We start from the raw sequence: 23464 nt of genomic DNA on the forward strand, positions 1-23464 counted from the left end.
TCAGAAGATCCGATTATAGGAGCCGCGGGAGCGCACATCGGATCTGATCTTACTAAAATAATACACGATTTTCACAAGATCCATCATATGACTCATCGAAAATCGTACAATCGACCCGAAATCGTGCAGGTGTATGGGCACCTTTTAACACCTCATTTATTGTTTTAAATTTACAAATAATTTCAATATAAAGAGACTCAGTATTTGGCAATACTTCATATAATGGGAGATTTTTGGGATAATAATGTGTTTCTGCATTCACTACCTATTTTCCCACTGCAATCAAGTTTAATTAGTTAACTAATAAGGTGCAAACACACAATGTTTTGAATGATTATCGTTAACGATATCTTTCATCGTTCAAAAAATCGTTCACTTGCTACGTTAAAACTATGAACGACTATCGTTCATGCGCGTTCACATTTGTAGTTCAGTCAGACTGTCCAACTCAACGATTTTCATTAAGGGAATATGCAAAAATCGTTTGTAGTTCCAAAAAATCGTTCATTACACTTTAAAAAATCTGACAGAAAATCGTTGGAAACAAAATCGTTGTGTGTGTATGCAGCGATATTATTAAACCCTTAACTTCATTATATTAATTGCTGGAGTTTCCAAACCATTCTCCTAATGTTTCCTCCTGCATGATAATCTATTATGTATGTTTCCAATTGCTTACAGACAACAGTGTTTATTTTTCATTTTTAAGTAAATAATAGAACACACCATTCGCCAGGGCCGGACTGGCTATCTCACAGTTCTGGCAAAGGTAGAAGGGCATATGGCCAGATGGGCCGTTCTGGCCAGTGCCACCTAGCCCGGGGGGCTGATTACAGCTGGTGCACCAGCAGGCAGCCACAGTACTTTGTGCACTGGCATCCCAGCACCAAATCCACACCTGCTGATGGCACACTCAGGTGAGGGGCTGCTGGTGGACACAAGGGGAGATGAAGGGCTGCTGGAGGAACACAGGGTGAGGTGAGTTGCTGGGGAGGCATAATGTGTAGGGGGCATTACTGTGTGGCATAATGTTATAAGGGTAATTACTGTGTGTGGCATAATGTGTAAGGAGCAGTACTGTGTGTGTCATAATATTATAAGGGGCATTACTGTTTGTGGCATAATGTCTAAGGGGCACTACTACAGTGTGGCATAATGTGAATGGGCTCTGTGTGGTGTAACGTGAATAAAGAACACTACTGTGTAACGTGAATAAGGGACACTTCTGTGCGGTGTAATGTGACTAAGGGACACTACTGTGCAATGTAAAGTGATGAAGGGGCACTACTGTGCTGTATAATGGGACTAAGTAGCAGTACTGAGTGGCATAATTTGAATTGGGGGTAATATTGTGTGGTCATGACCCTTCCCATTGAGATAACACCTGTTTTTTCTGGCACGCTTTGGTTCACCCTGCTTCAATTATGGATGGGGGCACCAATGTTCTTTATGTACACAAGGTACCAAAATGTGTAGTTACTGCTCTGCTTTGGTGTGCACAGATGTGTTGTCCTCTGTATTTAGCACCTCTGCCCTTTAGAAATCCTACAGTGAACACTGTCTAATCCCCTACAACTGCTAAGCTAGGGCTTGGTCAATTGGGAAAATGCCTTCCCCTTTCTTTGTGTGTGACCTACACCATTGAAATGCCATCTTTACCTAACAGAACCAACCAAATGTCTGACTATGGCACATGTTTGAATTCCCTGCAGGATGTGCTGTGTTGTGTGTATTTTAATACAGAGAATAATGTTTACTTGTATGATGTTCTAATATTAATTATATTTGTAAGAGCATAGACTAAGGAGTGGGAGGAGTTTATGCCAGGAGCCAAATGCTGACGTGAGGTGGGCCTGTGTGATTTAAATGCCAGGGCCTATTTTTTAGTCCATGTCCAGCCTTGCCTTTCACAAATAAATGTACACATAGAAATGTACATGGTGGTGGAAGAGAGTAAGGGCGGTATCCACTACCCGACAGTGAAAAGACTGAACGATAACGATATCGTTCACTACACTGCAGGGTGCCCACGCTGAACAATATGTCGTTCAGTGCAGGCACAATCAATCATCTGCAAACATGCCTAACCTGACGATATTGTCAGGTTGACCAGCATGTTTGAACGATGATAGATGTCTAAAAGACCACATTTTCAAACGATTATCGAACGATTTTATCGTTATCGTTCAACTTTATCGTTTAGTGAATACCCCCCTTAAGCAAACATATCATGAAGGTCCCCACTGACACTTTCTCCTGCTTGCAGAAGGAAACTGGGGAGGGTATGAGCATCTTTTCATACATTCTTGTGCATCAATTCTACAATCACAACTTTTCTGACTGAAGCCATAATATATTGTATTTTTAAGTGGAAGGAACCAAAATGAATAAATGCAAGAAAACTGAAAGCTCCGAAATTAAGGAGCTTCCTGGACATTACAAGAACGAAGGCAACTATGAGATAAGTATGTCACATCATGTAGCACAGTCTAGGCAGACTATTATTGATAATAATCCAATTGTCGCAGCATGTTAAATACACAAATACACGATTAGAATGTTATGTTCCTGTATTTCTAATACTCTTTTAAATATTAACTTAGAAAAATCATATAAGAAATGACTTCAATATACATAAGAGAAAATGCAGAGTATTTTGTAAATATTGTTAAATAGCAACATTTTCAGGACAAATATTTGGGAACAGTGGACAACTATACAAAATCAGTTTTGTAAAATTGAACAGATTTATACTGTAAATAAGGCAGTGTGCATAGAGCAACTTCAGAAATATTTAAAATTTTTTAATTAAACAACAAAAATTTTTGCAATACAGATAAATATTTTCAAAATATTTTAACTGCTTGTTGTATGCCAACTATTGTGATTGTTTCTTGTGTGTCTGTCTGGTTTTAACTGATGACCTTGCAAAACTAGTCAGAGGAGCTCTAATTTGTTTTAAGGACCAAATAATTTCATTTAACAAACCACAGCAAATGACCTTCTAATAATATTTTTTTTCTCCAACTGTTACAAAACACTCTGTTCCTTATCATTATCTCTATGGAGAACATACTCTCAGTTTACGATATAAACTTGCTTTTTAATAGCAGGAACGACCTTGAACGCAGATTGTGGCAATTTAACATTTGAAAAGCTGTCATTGTGTATTGCCAGTGTCCATAGAGATGAATGATGTTTATCAGAAAACCTGTCAGGCTTCTTTCACCATTGCATCTTGCAACAGCAAAAGAATATATAGTGATTACAAATCCTTTACTGATGGGAAAAAAATCCACTAAAATAAAAAAATGAAGTCTAGATCACTGCAACAGGAAAACAAGTAGGAAGGAAGGAAGTAGGAAGCTAGAGGAAAGCATTTTAATGTGAAATGAGCTGTTTGATATACAAATTACTTTTTTTTCTTTATTAGAGAATAACATTGCTGCATAACCATATTTCATGAGTGTGCTGTCCAAAGTAGTGAGAAGTCTCTAAAGTAAATTATATAGAACTAGAAACTCTTTGTAATTCGCAAAATTTCCAACAGTGCAACCAATGAGATTCTAGCTATCATTTTATAGAATGTACAATATAAATGACAGCTAGTATCTGATTAGCTGCTATAGGCAACACTGCCACTTGTCCTCTTTAGAAGGTTTTAAATCTCCCCCACAGTATTCTAAACCAGGGATAGGCAACCTTTGGCACTCCAGCTGTGGTGGAACTACACATCCCAGCATGCTTGCCACAGTTCTAGAGCCCTAACAGAAAACCTGTGACAAGGGCATGCTGGGATGTGGAGTGCCACATGTTGCCTACCACTGTACACAAGATCAAACTGCTTTTAATATGACACAGGCCTCAGGTATTACTGATCCTGCTGTCTGTTCAATTCTGCTACTCAGAGCAGCAGCGCTAGACTGTGGCTCCATCCCTAATGAAAGTGTTGTTTATGTGTCATGTGTCCAACTGTCATTTTTGTATTTACAGTATGTGCTCTGAAGTAAAAAAAAAAAAAAATCAGCTGGTGCTGTTCCATACATTTCCAAGTGGTCAGCGTGTTTATTCTAAAGGTATATCTTCAGCATGTTGACAGAATGTCGACATTGACATAAAGTCAACATTGTGAATGTCGACATCCGATTTTAGAGTTAGTTGAAAGTACCTGATAATGATAAAATTTACTATAATGAATATTTGAATGTATGTTCATCTGTGGCAACAAATGTGAGATGTCTTTACAGTTGTACCACTATTCTACGATGTATCCTCCCCCTTCATTCTGTTCTATGTACCCCTCTCCCCTCCTTGATATATTCTCAAAATCCATTAAAGTTTAATAAAAAAGAAAAATAATCTACTTCTATTGGAGGAGGCTAATAGTTTCCTCATCTGGAACACTTATTTCTCTGATCAAGAGCCGACATAATTATAACTATAGGCTTAGCAAAAACAAATGTTTTTCTAAGACAGCAGGGCTTGTTTTGTTCTGTCTGACATCATCCATCCCACACCGCCCACTAACTAGTCATTTAACACTAACATGTTCCAGATATCCTCTTATTCACACATTACAATGTCCTATGACAGAAATTCATCCTAAATGTATCGCTCAAAATATAACAAAAATCCTAATTAGTTATATAAAAACATAAATACAACAAAATGTTCTTTAAGCATATTAGAAAAGTTTATTTTTATGATGGGTGATGTGAATTGCATCTATATTTCTAATGGCATTCCTTAGTCTACCGAAATTACACTTTAAGTGGATGTTGTGCTTTTATTATTCCTTCCAGGAAAACTAATTACAAGCAATAATTCATTTAATCCAATATATAGCTGTTTACGAAGTTTTTCAAAGGGTTCTGCTGCAGAAATTAGCTTCATTTTCTTACCTTGCAAGAGAACATTTCTATTCCAGAGGACTACTCCGTCCACCCACCACAGTTACGGCACCTACACACTAGACGAGATCTTGAACGATTTGGCCGATTCCGACGCATAGGAACGACAAATCGGTCAAATCGCCCAGTGTGTACGCACTATGCACGGTCCTGCAGCGTCGTTCGTCACATCTTCAGATCTTTTGTACATGCAGGAAGATCTGTCAATCTCGTTAACGATTCCCCGCAGATCGTGCACTGTGTACACACTAACGAATGACCAGGCAATATGGTTACATTATATAGTTAATGATCTAACCACCATATGATGCAAGATATATCGTTTGGTTGTTTGTTAGATTGCACAGTGTATATGCACTAGATCGTTTTGCCCAGGAGTTAAGGGAGATTGTTGACTACATCGTCATTTGCAATAACAACAAAAATTTGGTAGAACATAAGATGGCGCTGGGTTGGCAAAAAAAATACTCATAACATGTGGAATAAACACAATAAAACACTATTCAAGTTCTTTTCCAGATATTGATTATCATTTGAACAGTAAAATCCATAAACATAGGTCTAATAATGGCTTTGGAATTGTAGCGTACCCCACTCACTGTATAGCAGGTGGTGTGAAAACACAAAGGTTTCTTTTCCAATTTTCACAAGTAATAACTTGGGTGCGTACATGAGCTGGGATCAACGTAAACGTCACGTCATCAAAGACATCAAAATCTGGACATTAATATCAGTCTAAGTATTTTTTTGGCAACCCAGCGCCATCTTATGTTCTACCAAATTTATTTTGTTATTGTATGTATGTTGGAGTGTGGTGACACTCTATTGTTAGAACTGTAAGTAGGCAGCAGGGGTTTGCGCACCAGAAAGAGACCCATTCTCTGTTTTAGTTATTGTATCATTTACAAGTCGTCTAGTGTGTACCTAGCTTTACTCACACTTTGTCTAACAGGAACAGTGTCTGCATAACTCTGACAGTGGACAGACATTATGCTGCTCCTGATTGGACGAACTGCTGCAAAAGGTCTGTTGCCTAAAAATCGTCTGCCTCCTTTAAAGGGGAATATCCATTACACGACTTTGTGAACAATGCGACCAAAACCTCCTAATTTTGGTCGGATTGTTCACTAAGTCGTGTAATGGATAGCCAGCAAGAACCAGCGATGCGTGTGCACGCTGGGTCCTTGCCGACCCCGACTGTCTACGGAACATACTGGTCAACCTGACTATGCTCATCCCCATGTTCCGGGATAGGAGGTCGGGATCCTGCACTGAAAGCCGATCAGTGCGGGCAACGCACCCTGCGACCTGAAGGTCTGACGCTAGACGTTCAGTCTTTCAGGTCGCCTAATGGATAGGCCCCTTAACTCTGATCTACCTCCACATGACAAATTAAATTTTTTCTGCCTCCATTATGATTTTACTACAGCAGTTTGTTGGAGAACTATGTTTTTTTTTTTTTTTTAAGACTGCACATTTAAAAGAATATTAGGATAATGGTGTATGTTCTTCAGTAACAGTATGTCAAATATTAGTGTAGCCTAAAAGTATGTTCAGATTGAATCTTGATTATAAAATACATTGTTCAATGATAGTTCCACCTCCAGCCTTGCTATATAGTGCAATATTGCCTCCACTGTGTTATGGACAGCTAATCGGGGCCAGATTAACAATGAAGCAGGTAGAGCTGCAGCTCCAGGCCATCTATTGAAAATAGGCCCAGAGGATATCGTGAGTAAGGTGGTATGGGCCAGTACGCCGTTCCACCTTACCTACTGGCCCTTCCGGGCGATTGTGACACTGTAGCTGGCAGGTAACGCTGGCTATTGGGGTGATCTGCTCCTTCCCCTCCTACAGTCCGTGCCTCAAGTAGCACTGAATGACAGCCGGTACCCGGATCACATGTAGCGGCGTGTACGTCATTTGATGATGTTGCCGACAGGACAGACTCTGCAGTGACAGAGGAGCACTGAGTGACGTATGCAAAAGTAAGTTTTCACGGGATGTAGTCAGCATCAGGATCCGGGCTCCAGTATCCCAACTGCCAACATCCCGAAGGTAAGTATCGGGGGTTAGGTTTAGGGTTAGGCACTAGGGGGAGGGTTAGGGTGCAGGGAGGGGGAGGTTAGGTTTAGACACCAAAGAGGGAGGGTTAGGGGTAAGGGTTAGCGTTAGGGACCTTACCTTGTAGTGTCAGGATTCTGACTATCGGGATGCCGCTGTCGGACCTTACAAATTATAGGGGGGCAGAGGACAATACACAAAACATAGGGAGGGAGAGGACAATACAAAACCTTGATGGGTGAAGAGGACAATACCTACACTTTAGGCCTCTGGGAGTACATTGAATGGATGTTGAATTTATATAGATTTCCTTTACTCACCTGGTTCTATATTAAATCCTAACCATATATTTCCATGGCATTTCCAGCCACTAAGTAAACTTTTATCATGGCTTCCTGGCACATTCTCTCTGCACAATAATCCCTAGCTTCTGGGCACTGCCTGTCACACTATGTCATAAACTCCAGCTCCTATAGATCCTCTGAGCTAGTCACCTACCAATACCTATCCCTCTGACACATCATACATAATGACCAGTGTCCCAGTCAATGCCCCTTCTACCTAATAAAAATCTCGAGCTCCCTGGCTCTGCCAGACTCTAGGAACAACAATCACAAACTCACTAGCACTTCAAATCTTTGTCTCTGATTACAATCCTTTTCTCCCTGGTAGTGTCAGTGAATCAGGAATGGAAGTGTGGAGAGACTTGCAGTGCCAATAAGTCAGAGTTTTGGGTTTGGCGTATCCCGGGTTCAATAACCAAGTATTTATCTATATATAATACTCGTATATACGCCCTCAACATCGCTAGTAACACCCCCGTGGCATTGGTCACACCCTCTGCGGCAGCACACTGTAGGCCCTTTATAAATGGCCCATATGGACCTTAATCTGGCACTGCAGCTAATGTCTTACACATTAAGGATTAAATATTTGTCCAATTGGATCTGATACAGGTAAAAAAAAATGAGACTACACTTGTGAGTATATGTGACATCACTGTCCTTTTCCATATATATGAATCAACTAATCTGCCGGACATTTCTGTAAAGCAACTTTATCGAACTATCAGTCATCCTTTGTCTGCCCTGTTATCGAAGAACCACCCCTTAACATTGCAACTTACTTCAGAAAAAAAGCACAATGGAAACTTCAATCATTTCACAGTGCAGATACAGGGGTAGTTGTCCTAAGCCTTAGAGCGAGATAAAGGGGGAGATGTATTATCTGGTGTTAGGGGGATTAGTGGTATCTATCAACACACATTAGGTGCGCTGATACCGCTTCTCCTTCGTGTATTAAAGTGGGGTTGGGTGGTAAATTACAGGGGCGCTATTGCTCCCCTATCAATGTCTGTGCTGCTATCTACAAGATGGCATGACACTAAATGTTTTGACAGCTGCAACTGTCATTCCCCTATCACCACAGCAGAGACAGGACTGTCTCTGCTGTGGCGGCTGCCAGCTCCGGGCTGCAAGCAAGATCTTGCAATGCTTGTGACTGCCTCTCGCCCTGCCAGGTATGTGTAGGATGTGATGGCAGTAAGCCCTCTCCTATTGTGGGAAGGCGATCGCCTCCCTCTGTATCCCCCAAGAGGATGAGGCAATAGATACAGGAATATTCCACTTTGATAGTAACTTGGCACCTGCTTTTAAGGACAATATGACAAATGTAGAACCATCCTACCGCAACCAGAGCTTCACAGAGAAGCCCCAGAGGTATTGAATATCATTATCGTGGAGAGCTTTAGTGATGGGTTGGAAAGTTCTGCGTTTGTGGATTGAGAGGTACGGGAACATCTGGAGACTGTCTAGAACCTCCGAAAACCTCCGCCAGTCGTGCAGCTCTAAGGATATCCTCCTTAATATGAAAGAAATGGAGGCGTAGTAGGACGTCTTGGGGGGAACATCCAGGGACTGAGCGGGACCTAGGAAGGCGATGAATGCGATTGATCAATAGGTCTTGGACCTCCGCAGAAGGCAATAATTTTTTGAAAAGGGTCAGAGCAAAGTCCTGGAGACCGTCATTAGACACGGATTCCAGAACGCCTCTTATCTTGACATTATTTCTCCTGGATCTATCCTCCAAATCAGCGAGTTTGTCCTTAACAGCTGTTAACTCCGTCAGAACCGAGTTATGGGAGGTGAGGAGATCATTGTAGGAAGACACAAGTTCTTGCATTTCAATTTCCAAATGGTTAGTGCGGTCACCCACATTTGTTACCTCAGCGGAGAGTTGTTTAAAGGAGGCCTGAAAATCGGAGGTGAGATCCGTCCGCAACGCCTGAAGCATCTGACGTAGCATACGGACTGTGAGTGGAGCATCAGTAGGAGGGTCCGGACTAGTCGCAAGACCAGGTGAAGAGGTAGTCATGGAGGTGGACGCCTCCAAGAGCTTTCCGGCAGACACTGGGTCAGGTTTTTTTTGTGAAATAAATTTAATAGGAGGTGCAAGGGTAGAAAGTTTGCCCCGTCTGACTGCATGATAGTCCTCAGAGGTCGGAGGCACAAGCTATAGCAAATAAAACCAGATGGCTTTAAAGGTGCTGTATTCGTATATCACATAGGTATGAACTGCAGAGGTCTCAGCAGGTAGGCACAAATTCTTATAGATCACATCATATAGGTATGAACTGTAGAGGTCTCAGCAGATAGGCAGGAACTATTATAGATCACATCAGATAGGTATGAGCTGCAGAGGTCTCGTGTGAGGGTAGAGAAGTATCACTGGAAAAGTAAGGAGTTACAGCCTTACAGGAGGGTGTAGATGGGGAGTACACAATCAGTCACCAACCTGAGCACAGGAGTAAATAGGGGATCGAAGAGCCATATAGCAACTTGCAGTAGAGGCTCAGTAAAAAGCACCCAGGCACACTGTGAAGAACAGGCTGTGTCCCAAAATGGCGGCCTCCATCGATCCCCAGTAATTTCCATGCAGGTAAATTTTTTAAGCTAGCTACACACTATACGATATACATCGTAAGGTGTATCATTCCGACATGTATCAGAACGATCTATTGAACACATCATATAATGTGTATGTACAGTCTGTTGTTCACGACTATTATTCATCGCATCGTCCCATCCACTTAAATGCAGCATGTACGACACATCGCACCATCGTACACAGGATCATGCAGTTTGTTCGGCATGCGCGATGTATCGTTGCATCACACCATCGCCAGGTCACCGGTCGGGTTGCCACCGCTGGCGGGATTCTAATAAGTGTCGGGATTCCGGCGTCTGCATTCTGACCAACGGAATCCCAGTGATCATGATTCTGACCACATCTCAAAAAAAAAAAGAGATTGAGTGGTGTGATTTTTGTTCTTAAAAGCTGTTAGTAAAAGAGCACTAATGTCTCATACTGTGGATGAATTGCTCCGATATGTTACAAAATATTGTTTTACTGAGACATTGGGAGATGCCTGGAACAAAGCAAAATAGTAATGTCACATTAATGTTTAGGTGAAGCAACTGATACTCTACTGTACACAAAGTTTCACTTGGTGCTGTCCCGTAACATAAAAAAAACATTATTATTACTTAGGAGGAACATTTGGATAATACTTCGGCACAGGCAAAGCACACTTACTAAGCTCCTCCGTCAATCACTGTGCCTACTAAGAACGCCCACTGTGCCTACTTTGAAAACCCAAGGCATTAGAGCTTGGCATCTTGACATGGTAATTTAGAGTAGTCAAAGTAAGACACAATGCACAATGGGAGAGGAGTCGTGCACAATATGCCAGCATTGCCAGACTTCTCATCAGGAATAGGACTGTTTTTAAATCAACAAGAAAATAACTAAAGAAATGGATGAGTTCTTACACTTATTATCAGTTCTCCTTTTTTTTACAATTACAGTTGTTTCTAAGCTCAATGTACTGAAATCATTAACCTTACTAGCTGCACCCGCAGTGGGAAAATGTTTTTTAAAAAAATTACTAGAGCAGACGGAGGGCCTAATTCAGTGTCACACGGAAAGTGGCTGCATCGCATTGAGCATGCTCACAAGGCTGAACGAGGCATACTTACTCATCTCTGCAAATCTGTGGGGCTTATCTCTACTTGCTGGCTAAAAGAGTGGAGGTGGGTGGAAATGTTCGCCCGTAGTATAATTTTCTGTGGAAATGTTGCGTGAGTGCGCTTACGTAACTGCACCTTATTCAGCGGTATAGATGATTGCAGACAGAGGGCCTGATTCAGAGCCGCTCGCTGTGTCACCCACAGCTATTGCGAGAAGCCAGGATGATGGTCGCGATGGTCAAGACCACTGCGACCATCGGGCTTGCGACGAGAACCTTGTGGTAGGGTCTAGTGGCCGCAAGCAACAGAGAGCTTTCGGCTCTAACAGATGTTGTGATGTCAGTGGGGCCGTCCCCAAACGGTAGGCGTTCTCATGGGAACGCCTCCGGTTGGGCAGCCACCACCCCGGCCCGCCCACCAATGGGGCGAGCTGTCAATCAACATCGACAGCTCGCCCCCTTTGGTGCGAGACCCTGAGCGACGGAGTGCCCGTCGCTAGCCGGATCTCGCGCATGACGGAGCCGGCTCTGTCGTGCGCATGCGCTGTGGGCCACCATCTACCCGGTTGCGAGCGCTCATCGCTTGCTACCGGGTCTGAATCAAGCCCAGAGGTCTTGCACCCAGGATAGGGCTGTTTCAAATACAAGCTAATAGTGGTGACACAATCTGATTTGTAGAGGTGGTGCAGCCATATAGATCTAGCTGCCAGTGCATACAGGCAGAATTCTGTAGCTATTTGTAAGCCTGCAATGCAGCTGCTTTGTGTGCGACAATGGCAGACACAGATAGCTGACTTCATAATTACACTCCTGTGCACAGGAGACACATTTCAGTATTCTAATTACTTACTGGACAGTGATCTTTCACTTGTCAGCCACTTTTCATTGGTCTAAGGCATGAAAGAAGGACAGGGTGACAATAGGGTAAGATGTGAGGTTTAGTATACTAGCTGGGCTGATTCATATGGTAATCAGCCCGATTAGAAAGCTAACTGTCTGACTAAAAGGCCCCATACATCTTCCTGCCATTTCCCAGATGCGTCCGATACACCTGATCCGCTAGTTAAAAACGCCAACTGGCGGCCATCGATGATCAACAATCCGTCAAGAAACAGTGAAATTCTTCATGTTAAAAATTCCCAATTTGATGATTATGATCATATTTTAGTCTGGATCAGCAAATCAGGGAAATCCAACATGTTGGATTTCACTGATCCCCGGATCTCAGGAAGCTGATTGGTTGATTACTGTGGGCAATTACTCCACTCTTAATGTGTGTGTGTCTCTCCCATAAGTATGTACATGTGTGTGTGTTTGTGATATGGTACAGGATGCCGATGTTTGGGATCCCGGCTGTCAGAATCTCGACAGGGTTAGAATACTGACACTTTCCCTATCCTAACCTCCCTCACTAGTGCATAACCTCCTCCTCCCCGCACCCTGTACCTAACCATCCCTCCTAGTGCCTAAACCTAACCTCCCCCTCCCCCTAAATCTAACTCTCCCCCTAGTGAATAACACCTAGCCCTAACCCCCCTAGTGTCTGACCCTTCCCCTAGTCCCTAACCACCCCCCCAAACCCTGCTACTTAACTTTGGGATGCCGGTGCCAGTATTCTAAGTGACGGCATCCCCTGCATCGGGATATTGAATGTATCCCGTATTAATAATTGCAGCACTTACTAACAGTCTCCGGCATATTGGAGGAGTCACATTTGTGAAATACTCTTCTGGGGAATCTGACACTACACATGTGCACAGTGTCAGCTTCTGGAGCAGACGAAGAGGGGTCGTAAAATCCCTCTCCATCTAAGAGGGGCGGCAAAGTCTTTATTTGCTTACCAAAGAAAATAGGCTCGGGCTGGCCCTGCTCATATACACTGTTATTACAATTGTAAAATAATGTCATTGTAGATATAAACTTATCCATATTACTAACACTGTGATGTAGCACAGACCATGTTTCAGCATGCTTAATTCTGAGTCATTTATGAAAGTATTGATTTTCCATGTTTATCATGTTAGTCAAGAAACTAATATCACAGGTCACAGATAGGAGCCTTGTAATAATAAAAGGGATTCTAAGATGCTTGACAAATAATGTGAAACCTTTCAATAGCCATTCTGTATTGATCATTTGAGAAATATTTTGCTAACGTTTGGTTCTGAAAATGGAAAGTTTAGTACCCTTAAAACAATAAGTTGAATAACTGAAAATGTTATGGCTCACACAGATTGTGCTCAATTAATTTGCTTTTTGACTGAATACTGTATTCTGACTTGTGATACATGTAGTTATAACGGTATTATTACCTTTCATGGAATTCCTTTGGAAATTATCCAGGAACTCTTCCAAGAGCTGAGACTGGTTCAGTGGTGGTAGAGGTCTCATCTGATCTTTAAAAATGTAATTGTCTGACCATGACGAGCTTAGCGAAGGTTTCACACCAACGTGACAAGTCCTTAATGACAGCAAAACACTCCTCTCTGAGAATAAATACTCCATTTTCCTCAGGTTCAGATCTGTAACTGCTTCCCCATTAATAAGGAGGATTTCATTTTTAGTCCGCAACCCTGATAAACAAAGGAGTGAATGAAAAAAGTGTAATCCGGGAGTATTCATATTATTATTAGCATTTATTTATATGGCACCACAAGTGTTCCGCAGCGCCAACAAAGTACAAAAACAAATAAGTAACCATATGAAACCATTGTGTTGAAACTATGAAAATAATACTTCGGTATTGCTCTCTTTCACTGTGAAACCTTTTACTGCAGCAAAAGCTGCAAACAGATGATTACTTTATAAAAAAAAAAATATATATATATATATATATATATATCCACCCAAGATTACTCAGATGGGAGGTGGTGGTGGAACTTGTGAGTGGTGGTGGTCCAAGGTGCAAAAATTTGCTTTTGGGCCCCCTCCTCCACGTTCAAAGTTCAGTGGGTGACAGAAAGAGGTAGAGGGTGACAGGGAGAGGCAAGAGGTAGACAAAGAGAGGCAAGAAGGTGACAAGGAGGAGCAGTGGGTGACAGGGAGAGATAACAGGCAGTGGGTGACAGGGAGACGGAAGGGGCAGTGGGTGACAGGGAGATGATGATATGGAGAGGTGACAGGCCGGGGGTTACAGGGAGAAGCAGTGGATGACAGGGGAGAGGGTGAGAGGTGACAGGGAGAAGCAGTGGGTGACAGGGGTAGTTGACAGGCAATGGGTGAAAGGGAGAGGAGATAGGCAGTAGGTGACAGGTAGTAGTGATAGGGAAAAGCAGTGGGTGAGAGGGTGACAGGCAATGGCTGACAGGGAGAGGGTTATAGGGAGGTGTGACAGGGAGAGGCAGTGGGTGACAGGGAGATGCAGTGAGAGCCCGACACATTATACCACACTGTAGTACTCCCCACATTATGTCACACTGTAGTACCCCCACACATTATGCCACCTGTAGTGCCCACACATTATGCTACACTGTAGTCCCCACACATTATGCCACCTCTAGTGCCCACACATTATGCCACCTATAGTGCCCACACATTATGCCACCTGTAGTGCCCACACATTATGCTACACTGTAGTCCCCACACATTATGCCACCTTTAGCGCCCACACATTATGCCACCTATAGTGCCCACACATTATGCTACACTGTAGTCCCCACACATTATGCCACCTATAGTGCCCACACAGTGTACTCACCAGCAGCATCCACAGGCAGCTGGCAGAGCAGCAGTCACAGCCTCACAATGAGTCACACCCATGAGGCTGCGCTTCTGATGGGTCAGAGGAGCATGTAATGGGCTCCTCCAATCAGAGCTCAGCACATGCTCCTCTGACCCCACTGCAGAGACTACTGGGGCTTATTACCCACTTGTGCACTGCAGTGCTGAGCCTGAGTGCACTGTGCTCCAGTTCCCTGCGTCTAGCTGCTGGCTGGGTCAGTCACAGCCTTGATGACTGCCTGGCAAGCAACTGCACTGCACCTGCTATACAGACAGTGTGGACCCCTATATTGCGGCGGGCCTCGGTGCAGTGCACTAGCTGCACAGTCGGTAGTTCCGCCCCTGGGCAGAGGTGCACAGAGCATGGCACTACAAATCCCATAATTGCGGTACCGCCCCCACTGTTCAATAACACTTTCTGAACAATGGGGGGGCAGTCCACAACAGCGCAAATCACTACGAATTGCATCATCAAGCCCCGACCTGTCAACTTTACTGGTAAAGTAGGCAGGATCTAGGGGCTAGTCAATTCTCCCTGAAAATCACAGAGAGTAGACAAGTTTGATATAAATATTATAATAATTCTCTTGCGTTTCCACTCTCCCTCTGCTGTTTAAGTTAAACTGTTTACAGTTCTCTCTTTTTCCCTGTCCATTTCTCTTATCTTTATAGTGTTATTTCTCTCACACATTCCTTCTCACCCTCTTCCTTTTAAATGTAATTTTTCTCTCTCACTTTCTTCCCTACTGTGACCTCAAATTCGTTTTCTCCTCAAAGTCACTTTTCTCTATTTACTAATATATACTGTATATACTACAAAGAGTCAGTAATTATGCTCTGATATTTGCAGAATGTTTACATGTTTAGCTGTAAAACTCTTGTCAAGTTTTTTCAAAGTAGAAAGTCCTACTGGTTTCTATACTGTACCCCTTCTAACCTCTCCATGTGTTTCACACTAACAGCACAACATAGCCTGAAATCAATTTCACTTTGTACATGCACCTCTACTTCACCAACCAGCGATGAGTGGTGGGATGCATTGCATGAAAAACACAATGTGTCATACATCCCGTCCAGTACATCTTTCTTATTGTTACAGATAAGCATTTCCATACTGTACATGTGTCAGCACTTTTTGTCTTAGCTTTGACTTGCATCTCCCTACGCCTGCAGAGGCAAAACAGGGACAGCCAAGTGCAAGCCAAGCACAGAAAGGTTGTGTTCACGTAACTGTGACACAACGTGACATAGATGAATCCACAGACACGTCTTTTAAGTGGTTTATCTCTTGTAGGTGATGTAGTCTTGAGGCAACAATACTCAATGATTGTGACTATTCGCAAACCTATCTAGGCACTGCTGATTGCTTATTGACCCGTCCAATTGATAGTTCTTAAATCATTATAGTAATAACAACTATGTTATATGAAGTCACGGTCGTCTGTAGGCATTGATTGACATTCCTATTATGACTGCTGCAGGAGAGATTTAGTTTTTTGGGGGGAAAAACAACCTAATTTTATTTAATTTACTTTGTATTAGTATTTTTTTTTAAAATGCGACTCTTACATTTATTACTTATTAATAATGATCAATTCTCTTGTATTTACATGACCTTTCATTACATTGTTATATTGTGTGCAAATAGGGTAATGTGACTTTAGCATTTACTATTAACACTGGCAAGTCACATCTCTATGCTATTGTTTTGGTAAGTATACACACATGTATGCCCGATGTACACTTTATATAGTGAACATGCAGGAGTAACAATCCTGCATGACTAAAGAGACCCATACATCTGCAGGGCAATCCCTCGATCAGACCAGAACCACTAATCCGCCAATCGGAAATGCTGACCAGTGGCCATCAATGGATGCCGGCCCATAAGGAAATCTGTGAAATTCTACATAAAAAAAAGCCCAGATTTGCTAATCATCACCATCATATTTTGACCGTAATCGGCAAATCCAAGTGATTAAACATGTTGCGCCAGCCCGGATGTCTGGGGATCGGAGAATTGCCCCAATGAATCGTAGATGCATGGGGGCCTTAAGGCTTACAAGTATTTCACTCTAATGTTTAAAATTATAAACTCTTATTAATATAATAACATAATGCACACAAATATACCAACCTTCCCTGTAGGCCAGTCCATCAGGATGAACAAAACTTACATATATGTGAGTAAGACTGCTATGCTCATCAACCTGAGCTGCAACAGCAAAACCTAAAATGAAAAAGGGGATTATTATATAGAAACAATAATACACTGTTTAACACATTTAAAAGACAATACTGCATCAAGTCATTATTAATGTACTAGTATCATATGCTGGGTTGCTTTATTATCGTGCCTGGTGTTACCAGGAGTATTCCTCTCTCTTATCTCTGTCACCCTCATCTCCTCCCCTGTCTGTCTCTCATCTCTGTCATGCCCAGTCTCCCCATCTCTCATCTCTGCACCCGTCTCCCTGTATCTCATCCCACTCTGTCTCTAATCTCTATACCCCTACATCCCCTTTTCCCCATCTCTCATCTCTGCACCGGCCTCCCTGTATCTCATCCCACTCTTGTCTCTAATGTCTATACCCCTACATCCCCTTTTCCCCATCTTTCATCTCTGTCCCCCTCATTCCCGTCTCCCCGTCTCTCATCTCTGTTCACCTCACCCTCCTATCTCCCTGTCTCTCATTTCTGTATCTCTAACCCAACCCCCAATCTCCCTGTATTTTATCTCTGTCCCCCTTTTTCTTATATCTAGACAGTGGTGTCACTAGGGTTGGTGTCACCCAGTGCAGTAAATGGGCCCACAAACAGTGGGGGGCATGACCTTGTGGGCAGGGGGTCACTCCCCCCAGTGGCGTAATTAGGGCAGGGCGAGCGGGGTTCGTGCCCTGGCGCTGTTGGACCGGCAGCGCGGAGGGGCGCCGCCGGCCACGGTGCGCCGACCGCAATGAGTGCGGTCAGCGCTACACATTTGCACAGGACCGGCGCTACACTTCCAGCGCCGGTCCTGTGCTGCACGCCTGAGCCCGTTCCCTCCCCCTGAGCGCTTGCCCAATAGCGCCAGGAGGCGGGCTCAGGCTGTGCATAATACACGCATCGCCGCCAGCGCTGGCGGCGATGCGTGTGTTAAACAGCAGCCAATGAGAGTCAGATAGACTCTCATTGACTGCTGCAGCACCCACTGCAAGAGCCGGACTTCCGTCCGGCTCCTGCAGTGGGTAATGGGACTGACGTCATGACGTCAGTCCCATAATGCTGAGCGCGCCAGCCCGGGCGGACTGGTGGTCGGGAGCGGCGTCGCGGACAGGAGCAGCGTGGAATCAGGTAAGTATATTTTTATATACATTTATTTATTTTTAAACCTATCTGCTCAACGGGGGAGGGGTTGGCTACTACTGGGGGGGACCTCTACTGGGGGTACCATTGGGAGGACCTATACTGGGGGGGGGACTACTCTACTGGGGACTACTACTTGGGGGGGGGGACTACCACTGGGGGCATTCTAAAAGGGGCCTAGTATTACTAGAGGCACTGCACTCGGGGGACCACTACTGGGGGCAATAATAGGAAGGGCCACTACAGGGACCACTGGATAGGGGGGGTCACTACTGGGAGCCTGCATCAGGGGGACCACTACTGGGGGCACTGCATGGGAGGGGGGGACACTACTGCTGGGGGCACTATATAAGGTGCTTACTGCTAGGGGCACTGCGGGGACCACTACAGGGGGCACTAGATAGGGGGGATCACTACAGGGTGCCTGCATAAGGGGACCACTACTGGGAAAACTGCATGGGGGGGACTACTGCTGGGGGCACTATATAAAAGGGCACTGCATAAGGGGATACCGCTACTGGGCGCACTGCATTGTGGGGACTGCTACTGGGGGCACTGCATAAGGGGGAACACTACGTGGGGCACTGCATTTGGGGGGGGCCACTACTGGGGGTACTGAGTAAGGGGAACTAATTGGGGGCTGTATAAGAGGGACCACTACTGGGGATACTGTATAAGGGGCACTACTATGGGCCTGCATGAGAGGGACCACAACTGCATACTGGGGGTACTGTATAGGGGGTACTACTGGGGTTAAGGTACATATGGATAGGAATGTTCAGTTTGAAAGTAAAGGGGTGTGTCATGTTGACACGCCCCATTTTAAGTGACCACGCCCATTTTTTGCCACGCGCGCCTTCGACGCGAGCACATGGGGGGGGGCTCCCTTTTCAAATTTGCCCTGGGCTCCAAATATCCTAGTTACGCCACTGACTCCCCCATTTCCATCACCCAGTGTCCGGGAGCTGGAAACTGCACTGTGACATTATCGTGCAGCACCGGCTCCGACTTACATCAATTTGGTGTCACCCTCTCAGATGGTGTCACCCAGGGCGGTCACTCTCAGCCTTTGTCTCCTTGTCCCCCTCTCCTCCCCTCTCCCTTATCTATGTCCCCTCACCCCCACTAACTCCCTCTCCTAACTCTGGCCCTCATTCAGAGCCGTACGCTCTGAGCAGAGCGCACGCTCTGAATGAGGACCGCCCTCCATAATTATGGAGCGTCCTCCTGGACTATACGAGCGTGCAGTTTGATGGCCGCGATGGTCATGACCATCGCGACCATCGAAACTGCGAGCCGGAGCCTGCGGTTGAGGTTTTCAACCGCAAGGCCCGGAGTGATTTTGGCTCTATCAGAGCCAAAATCACTCCCACTGACATCACTAGTGATGTCAGTGGGCCGGCTTCTGACGGGAGGCGTTCCCTTGGGAACGCCCCCGTCAGGGAGGCACGCCCACCAAAGGGGGCGTGCTGTCAATCAACATCGACAGCACACCCCCTTTGATCAGACACAACGAGCGAAGGAAAGTCCTTCGCTCGTCGCGTCTGGCGCATGCGCACGACGGAGCTCCCTCCGTCGTGCGCATGCTCAGTGCAGACCATCGACCCACTTGCGAGCGGGCAGCCGCTCGCGAGTGGGTCTGAATCAGGCCCTCTGTCCCTAATGTCAGTCTCTGTCATCTCTGTCCCTAATCCCCCCCCCCCCCAGTGTGGGGGGTCATGCAGTTAGGACAGGACTGTTCCCTCCTGTCAGCATCTGCAGCTCCCTCCCCATGTCGTAACCCCTCACCCACCCATCATACATTTTCACAGGGTAAAGAATATTTATATTATCCTTTTCTTTTTGAAAACGTTAGTGTAGATTGTATATGTGAAATTGTTTTGGTCAATTAGTTTTTCCCATCTACCTGTATAATCTGCTAATTCATGATGTTTTACACTTAAAATATAACTGTAGTTTGTTTTACATAGTACCTTTCCTAAATTGAACAAATGCATAATGTTTCCTCTGCCTAAGAGCACAGAGGAGCTCTAGGATGAATCTTTATTATTCAACATTTGCTTACAGTACTTGGACATATGTTATAGTCTTTTCTAGACACAGAGCACAGGGAGACTTCGTTCTTATTCCCATACATATGGGGGTGATTCAGCTTCGGACGGAATTGCAAAGCTGCACGCAGGCAGCAATGCAATTCCGTCCTTGCTAATATGCAAATGCAGCAGGTGTATGACACCCCTAGCTGCGATCCCAGCACTGCGACATACAGATGCGCCCAGTTACATTGTGGCTTGTCGCGCCACAATCATGCGCACACATTGCGCCATGCAATTCCCTGTGCCTGCATACACTATGGTGCGCACTGCGATCGCACCATGCATTCCTATGGTGGCGGAAGACAAACACAGTGCGCGTATCTGCTCAGAGGCACGGGTCTCGCTATATGCGTGGCACGATCAGCAGGGCCATTGCTAAGAATGGCGCTGCAGATCAGGCCCATAGTGCACAAGTCTTTTCTGAAAAATGAAAGGTCCTCTTTAAATTCTAATTTTCCTGCTTATCCTAAATATTTAAGGACTGTTTTATTTTTTTTGGTTTACCTGTTTTATTTTCATTTAAATTTAAACGTTATTTACCCCAGGTTTAGTGTTGTTTATGGCATCCCATTCTCTGCATCCAAGTAAACTCTTGGCTGGACTTACCAAAATCAGTTACACCTCCAGACTTAACAAGATGCACATTGTAAATACCCAGCGGAAAGATTTCCAATTCATCATACACCTGAAAATAAAGCTGTTTTAATCAACCTAATAGATAAAACATAAATAATATACTAAAACATATGCTACAGTTTTATATAACTTAATAAAATACATGCTACAATGCCTGAACTTATTTAACCTTAACAGCAGAATGTTTTAATGGAATTTTAAACTAGGTCAACACTTACACACTGGGATCATTTTGTCTTGTAAAATTGGCAATTTTAAATTTAAAGAATTAAAACCTTCTGCACAAAAGATGTATTTTATAGACAGATGAGAATTTATCACTATAGTATTCAAATCTACCATTTTCCGACCGAGACCTCAACCCCCTAGTATGTCTTCTGGGAACCAATGTTACCACTCTGTGGAGTTTTCATCCAAATCCATCCAGTGGTAGTACCCTTATATATATAATACATTGGTCTGTTTGCAGTGCCGTAACTAGACTTTTTGGTGCCCTGTGCCAGAAAAAGCATTGACGCCCCCATCGTTTTTCAAAAGAACATAATGCACCCAAAAAAGGGCCATGGCTCCATGGGGAAGGGCCAGGGAAGAGAGGGGAGATGCCAGAAGAAACTGGGGATGAAATAAGAGGAAGCTACAAACAAGAATGATAATAAACAGAAATTTGACAGGCCCAAACAGCGCCCCCTGACCTGTGGTGCCCTGTGCGATGGCACCGGCCGCACTTCCCTAGCTACGGCCCTGTCTGTTTGATAGTCGGTCTGGTTATGCATTCGGACACCCCTGCACTGATTGGGATGAAACCAATGCAAGGTGGTTCAGTTGGATCCTGGCCAGGTTTTAGGGTCCCAGTCGGACCTCCCGTTGGTTGTATGCTTGGCAGCACTTTGACCCAGAGAGGCTGTTCTGAGCCTTCCACTGGATGGATTAGGACGAAAACTTCAGAGTGGTAACATTGGATCATAGAAGACATACTAGGAGTGTATGCTGGGCAGAACTTTGAAAATAGTGAAATATTCCAAAGGACAAAAAAAAAAGAGCATCACTGAAAATCTAGATTCTAGTATTCTATTAAAAACATACCTGATCTTGTAAGTATTCCACTGGGGAAGGAATATAATATTCAACATTTTCATCCCCGTGTCTTCGTAGATGCAATCCAAAAAAGCTAGGGTCTAACTGTCGAACCTAAAGTGAAAACATAAATCAATAAAAGCTGCCACAATTGGCTTAAGACTTATTTCCAGTCCACATAAACTTATTGCGACCTGCATGTTCACAGAGAGCATGCATTCCATTGTTTTCTCAAATGAAGAATTCATATTTGTACACATAAAATAGCACAGCAAAGATGTACCAAGCACATAAACACACAAATAATACACAACAAACATATAAACACTTAGGTGACAATTCATTTAGCACCTATGACCAAATACAGGTCTTAAAATAGTATTCAGACTGCAAATGTATAACTGTATATAAGTGAGTAGTGAAACAAAAAAAAAGAAGCTTATAGAAAGATAGAGGACCATATTTTCTACAACAGATCTGATCATTGGAAACTGTTACAAGGTGACAGGTGTGGGATGTATGTATTTTACAGACTTATTAGATATAGTGTAAGTTGAACCAACATTAAATTAAAAGAAAATAACTTATAATTAAAATGAAGTACAATTAAAGGGTCAGCTAATAGTAAATACGGAGACTTGGCTTTATGCATCAGTTGCTACAGACAACATAATAGACTGTTCCACATCAAAGCTAAAAAGTGGTTTAAACTTGCAGAGAACTACTGTAAGTGTGCAAAAAGAACTAAGATTCCTTGCACTCACCAGAGCAGTAAGAAAATGTAAGGAGGAAAAAGAACCAGGAAAGGTGTAGAAGAAAGGAGTCAGCATTACACACCGCTTATGATAAACTTTCAAGCACAGAAACAAAAGACAGAGAAAAAAAAAATGTTTAAATCAAACAGTTACTGCTACATTGCTGCACATATGTAACACAGACACAGTCAGGGACTGATAACACTAACATTTCATTGCTTGGTTACAGAATACCTCTCTTCTTATCCATAACTATAGTACTATTTCTGTTCTGTGTAAGCCTATATAAATCTAGGAATTATCTACACATAGACACAATAAGTCACTCCACAGACTTGCTGAACATGATGATGCAGTCAAGCAGTTAAGTGAAAAACAATCAGTACACAGAGAGCTAATGCATGTGTGTCTGTGTATACGGACAGTATGTATGTGTGTGTATATACTATGTGCACACACATTAATTACCAAGTTTATTTCAAGTCTAACATGCCGATGTTTTGTTTCACTTCAGAACCTTCGTCAGTCAAGACTAGTACAGTCAAGGCTGCTGGTCTCAATGCCGGCGCTGGAATCCCGGCAAGGGAGTTAAGATAGGCGTCGAAATACCGAACCCTATCTTAATCCCGACTCCGGAATCCAGGAGGACACGTGCCTGAATGAAGGTAAGGCGAGGCGTCCTTAGTGTTAGTTGCAGGTGGGGGGGGGGATGGGGGGTGGTTAGGTTTTTGGGGGGGAGGTTAGGTCAGGCACCACTGGGGGGGGGGGTTAGGTTTAAGCATGAAGGGGGAGGGTTAGTGTTAGGCTACAAGATGGGAGGGTTAGGGGGAGGAGGAT

At 43.8% G+C, this 23464-nt stretch overlaps 1 protein-coding gene across 1 annotated transcript in view; it reads right to left on the reverse strand.

The window, feature by feature from the left end:
* TIAM2 (TIAM Rac1 associated GEF 2) overlaps positions 1-23464 on the reverse strand; it is a 176142-nt gene that overhangs the window by 88128 nt on the left and 64550 nt on the right. Inside the window, exons 10-13 of the mRNA XM_088448965.1 lie at positions 21882-21986; positions 20769-20847; positions 16859-16951; positions 13314-13574 (exon numbers count right to left, since the gene is read on the reverse strand). Of these exons, the coding sequence (XP_088305091.1) occupies positions 13314-13574; positions 16859-16951; positions 20769-20847; positions 21882-21986 (538 nt within the window). The remainder of the gene's footprint in view (positions 1-13313; positions 13575-16858; positions 16952-20768; positions 20848-21881; positions 21987-23464) is intronic.

The sequence above is a fragment of the Taudactylus pleione genome, unplaced genomic scaffold, assembly GCF_031769625.1.
Source record: "Taudactylus pleione unplaced genomic scaffold, aTauple2 ptg000473l, whole genome shotgun sequence".
Lineage (NCBI taxonomy): Eukaryota > Metazoa > Chordata > Amphibia > Anura > Myobatrachidae > Taudactylus > Taudactylus pleione.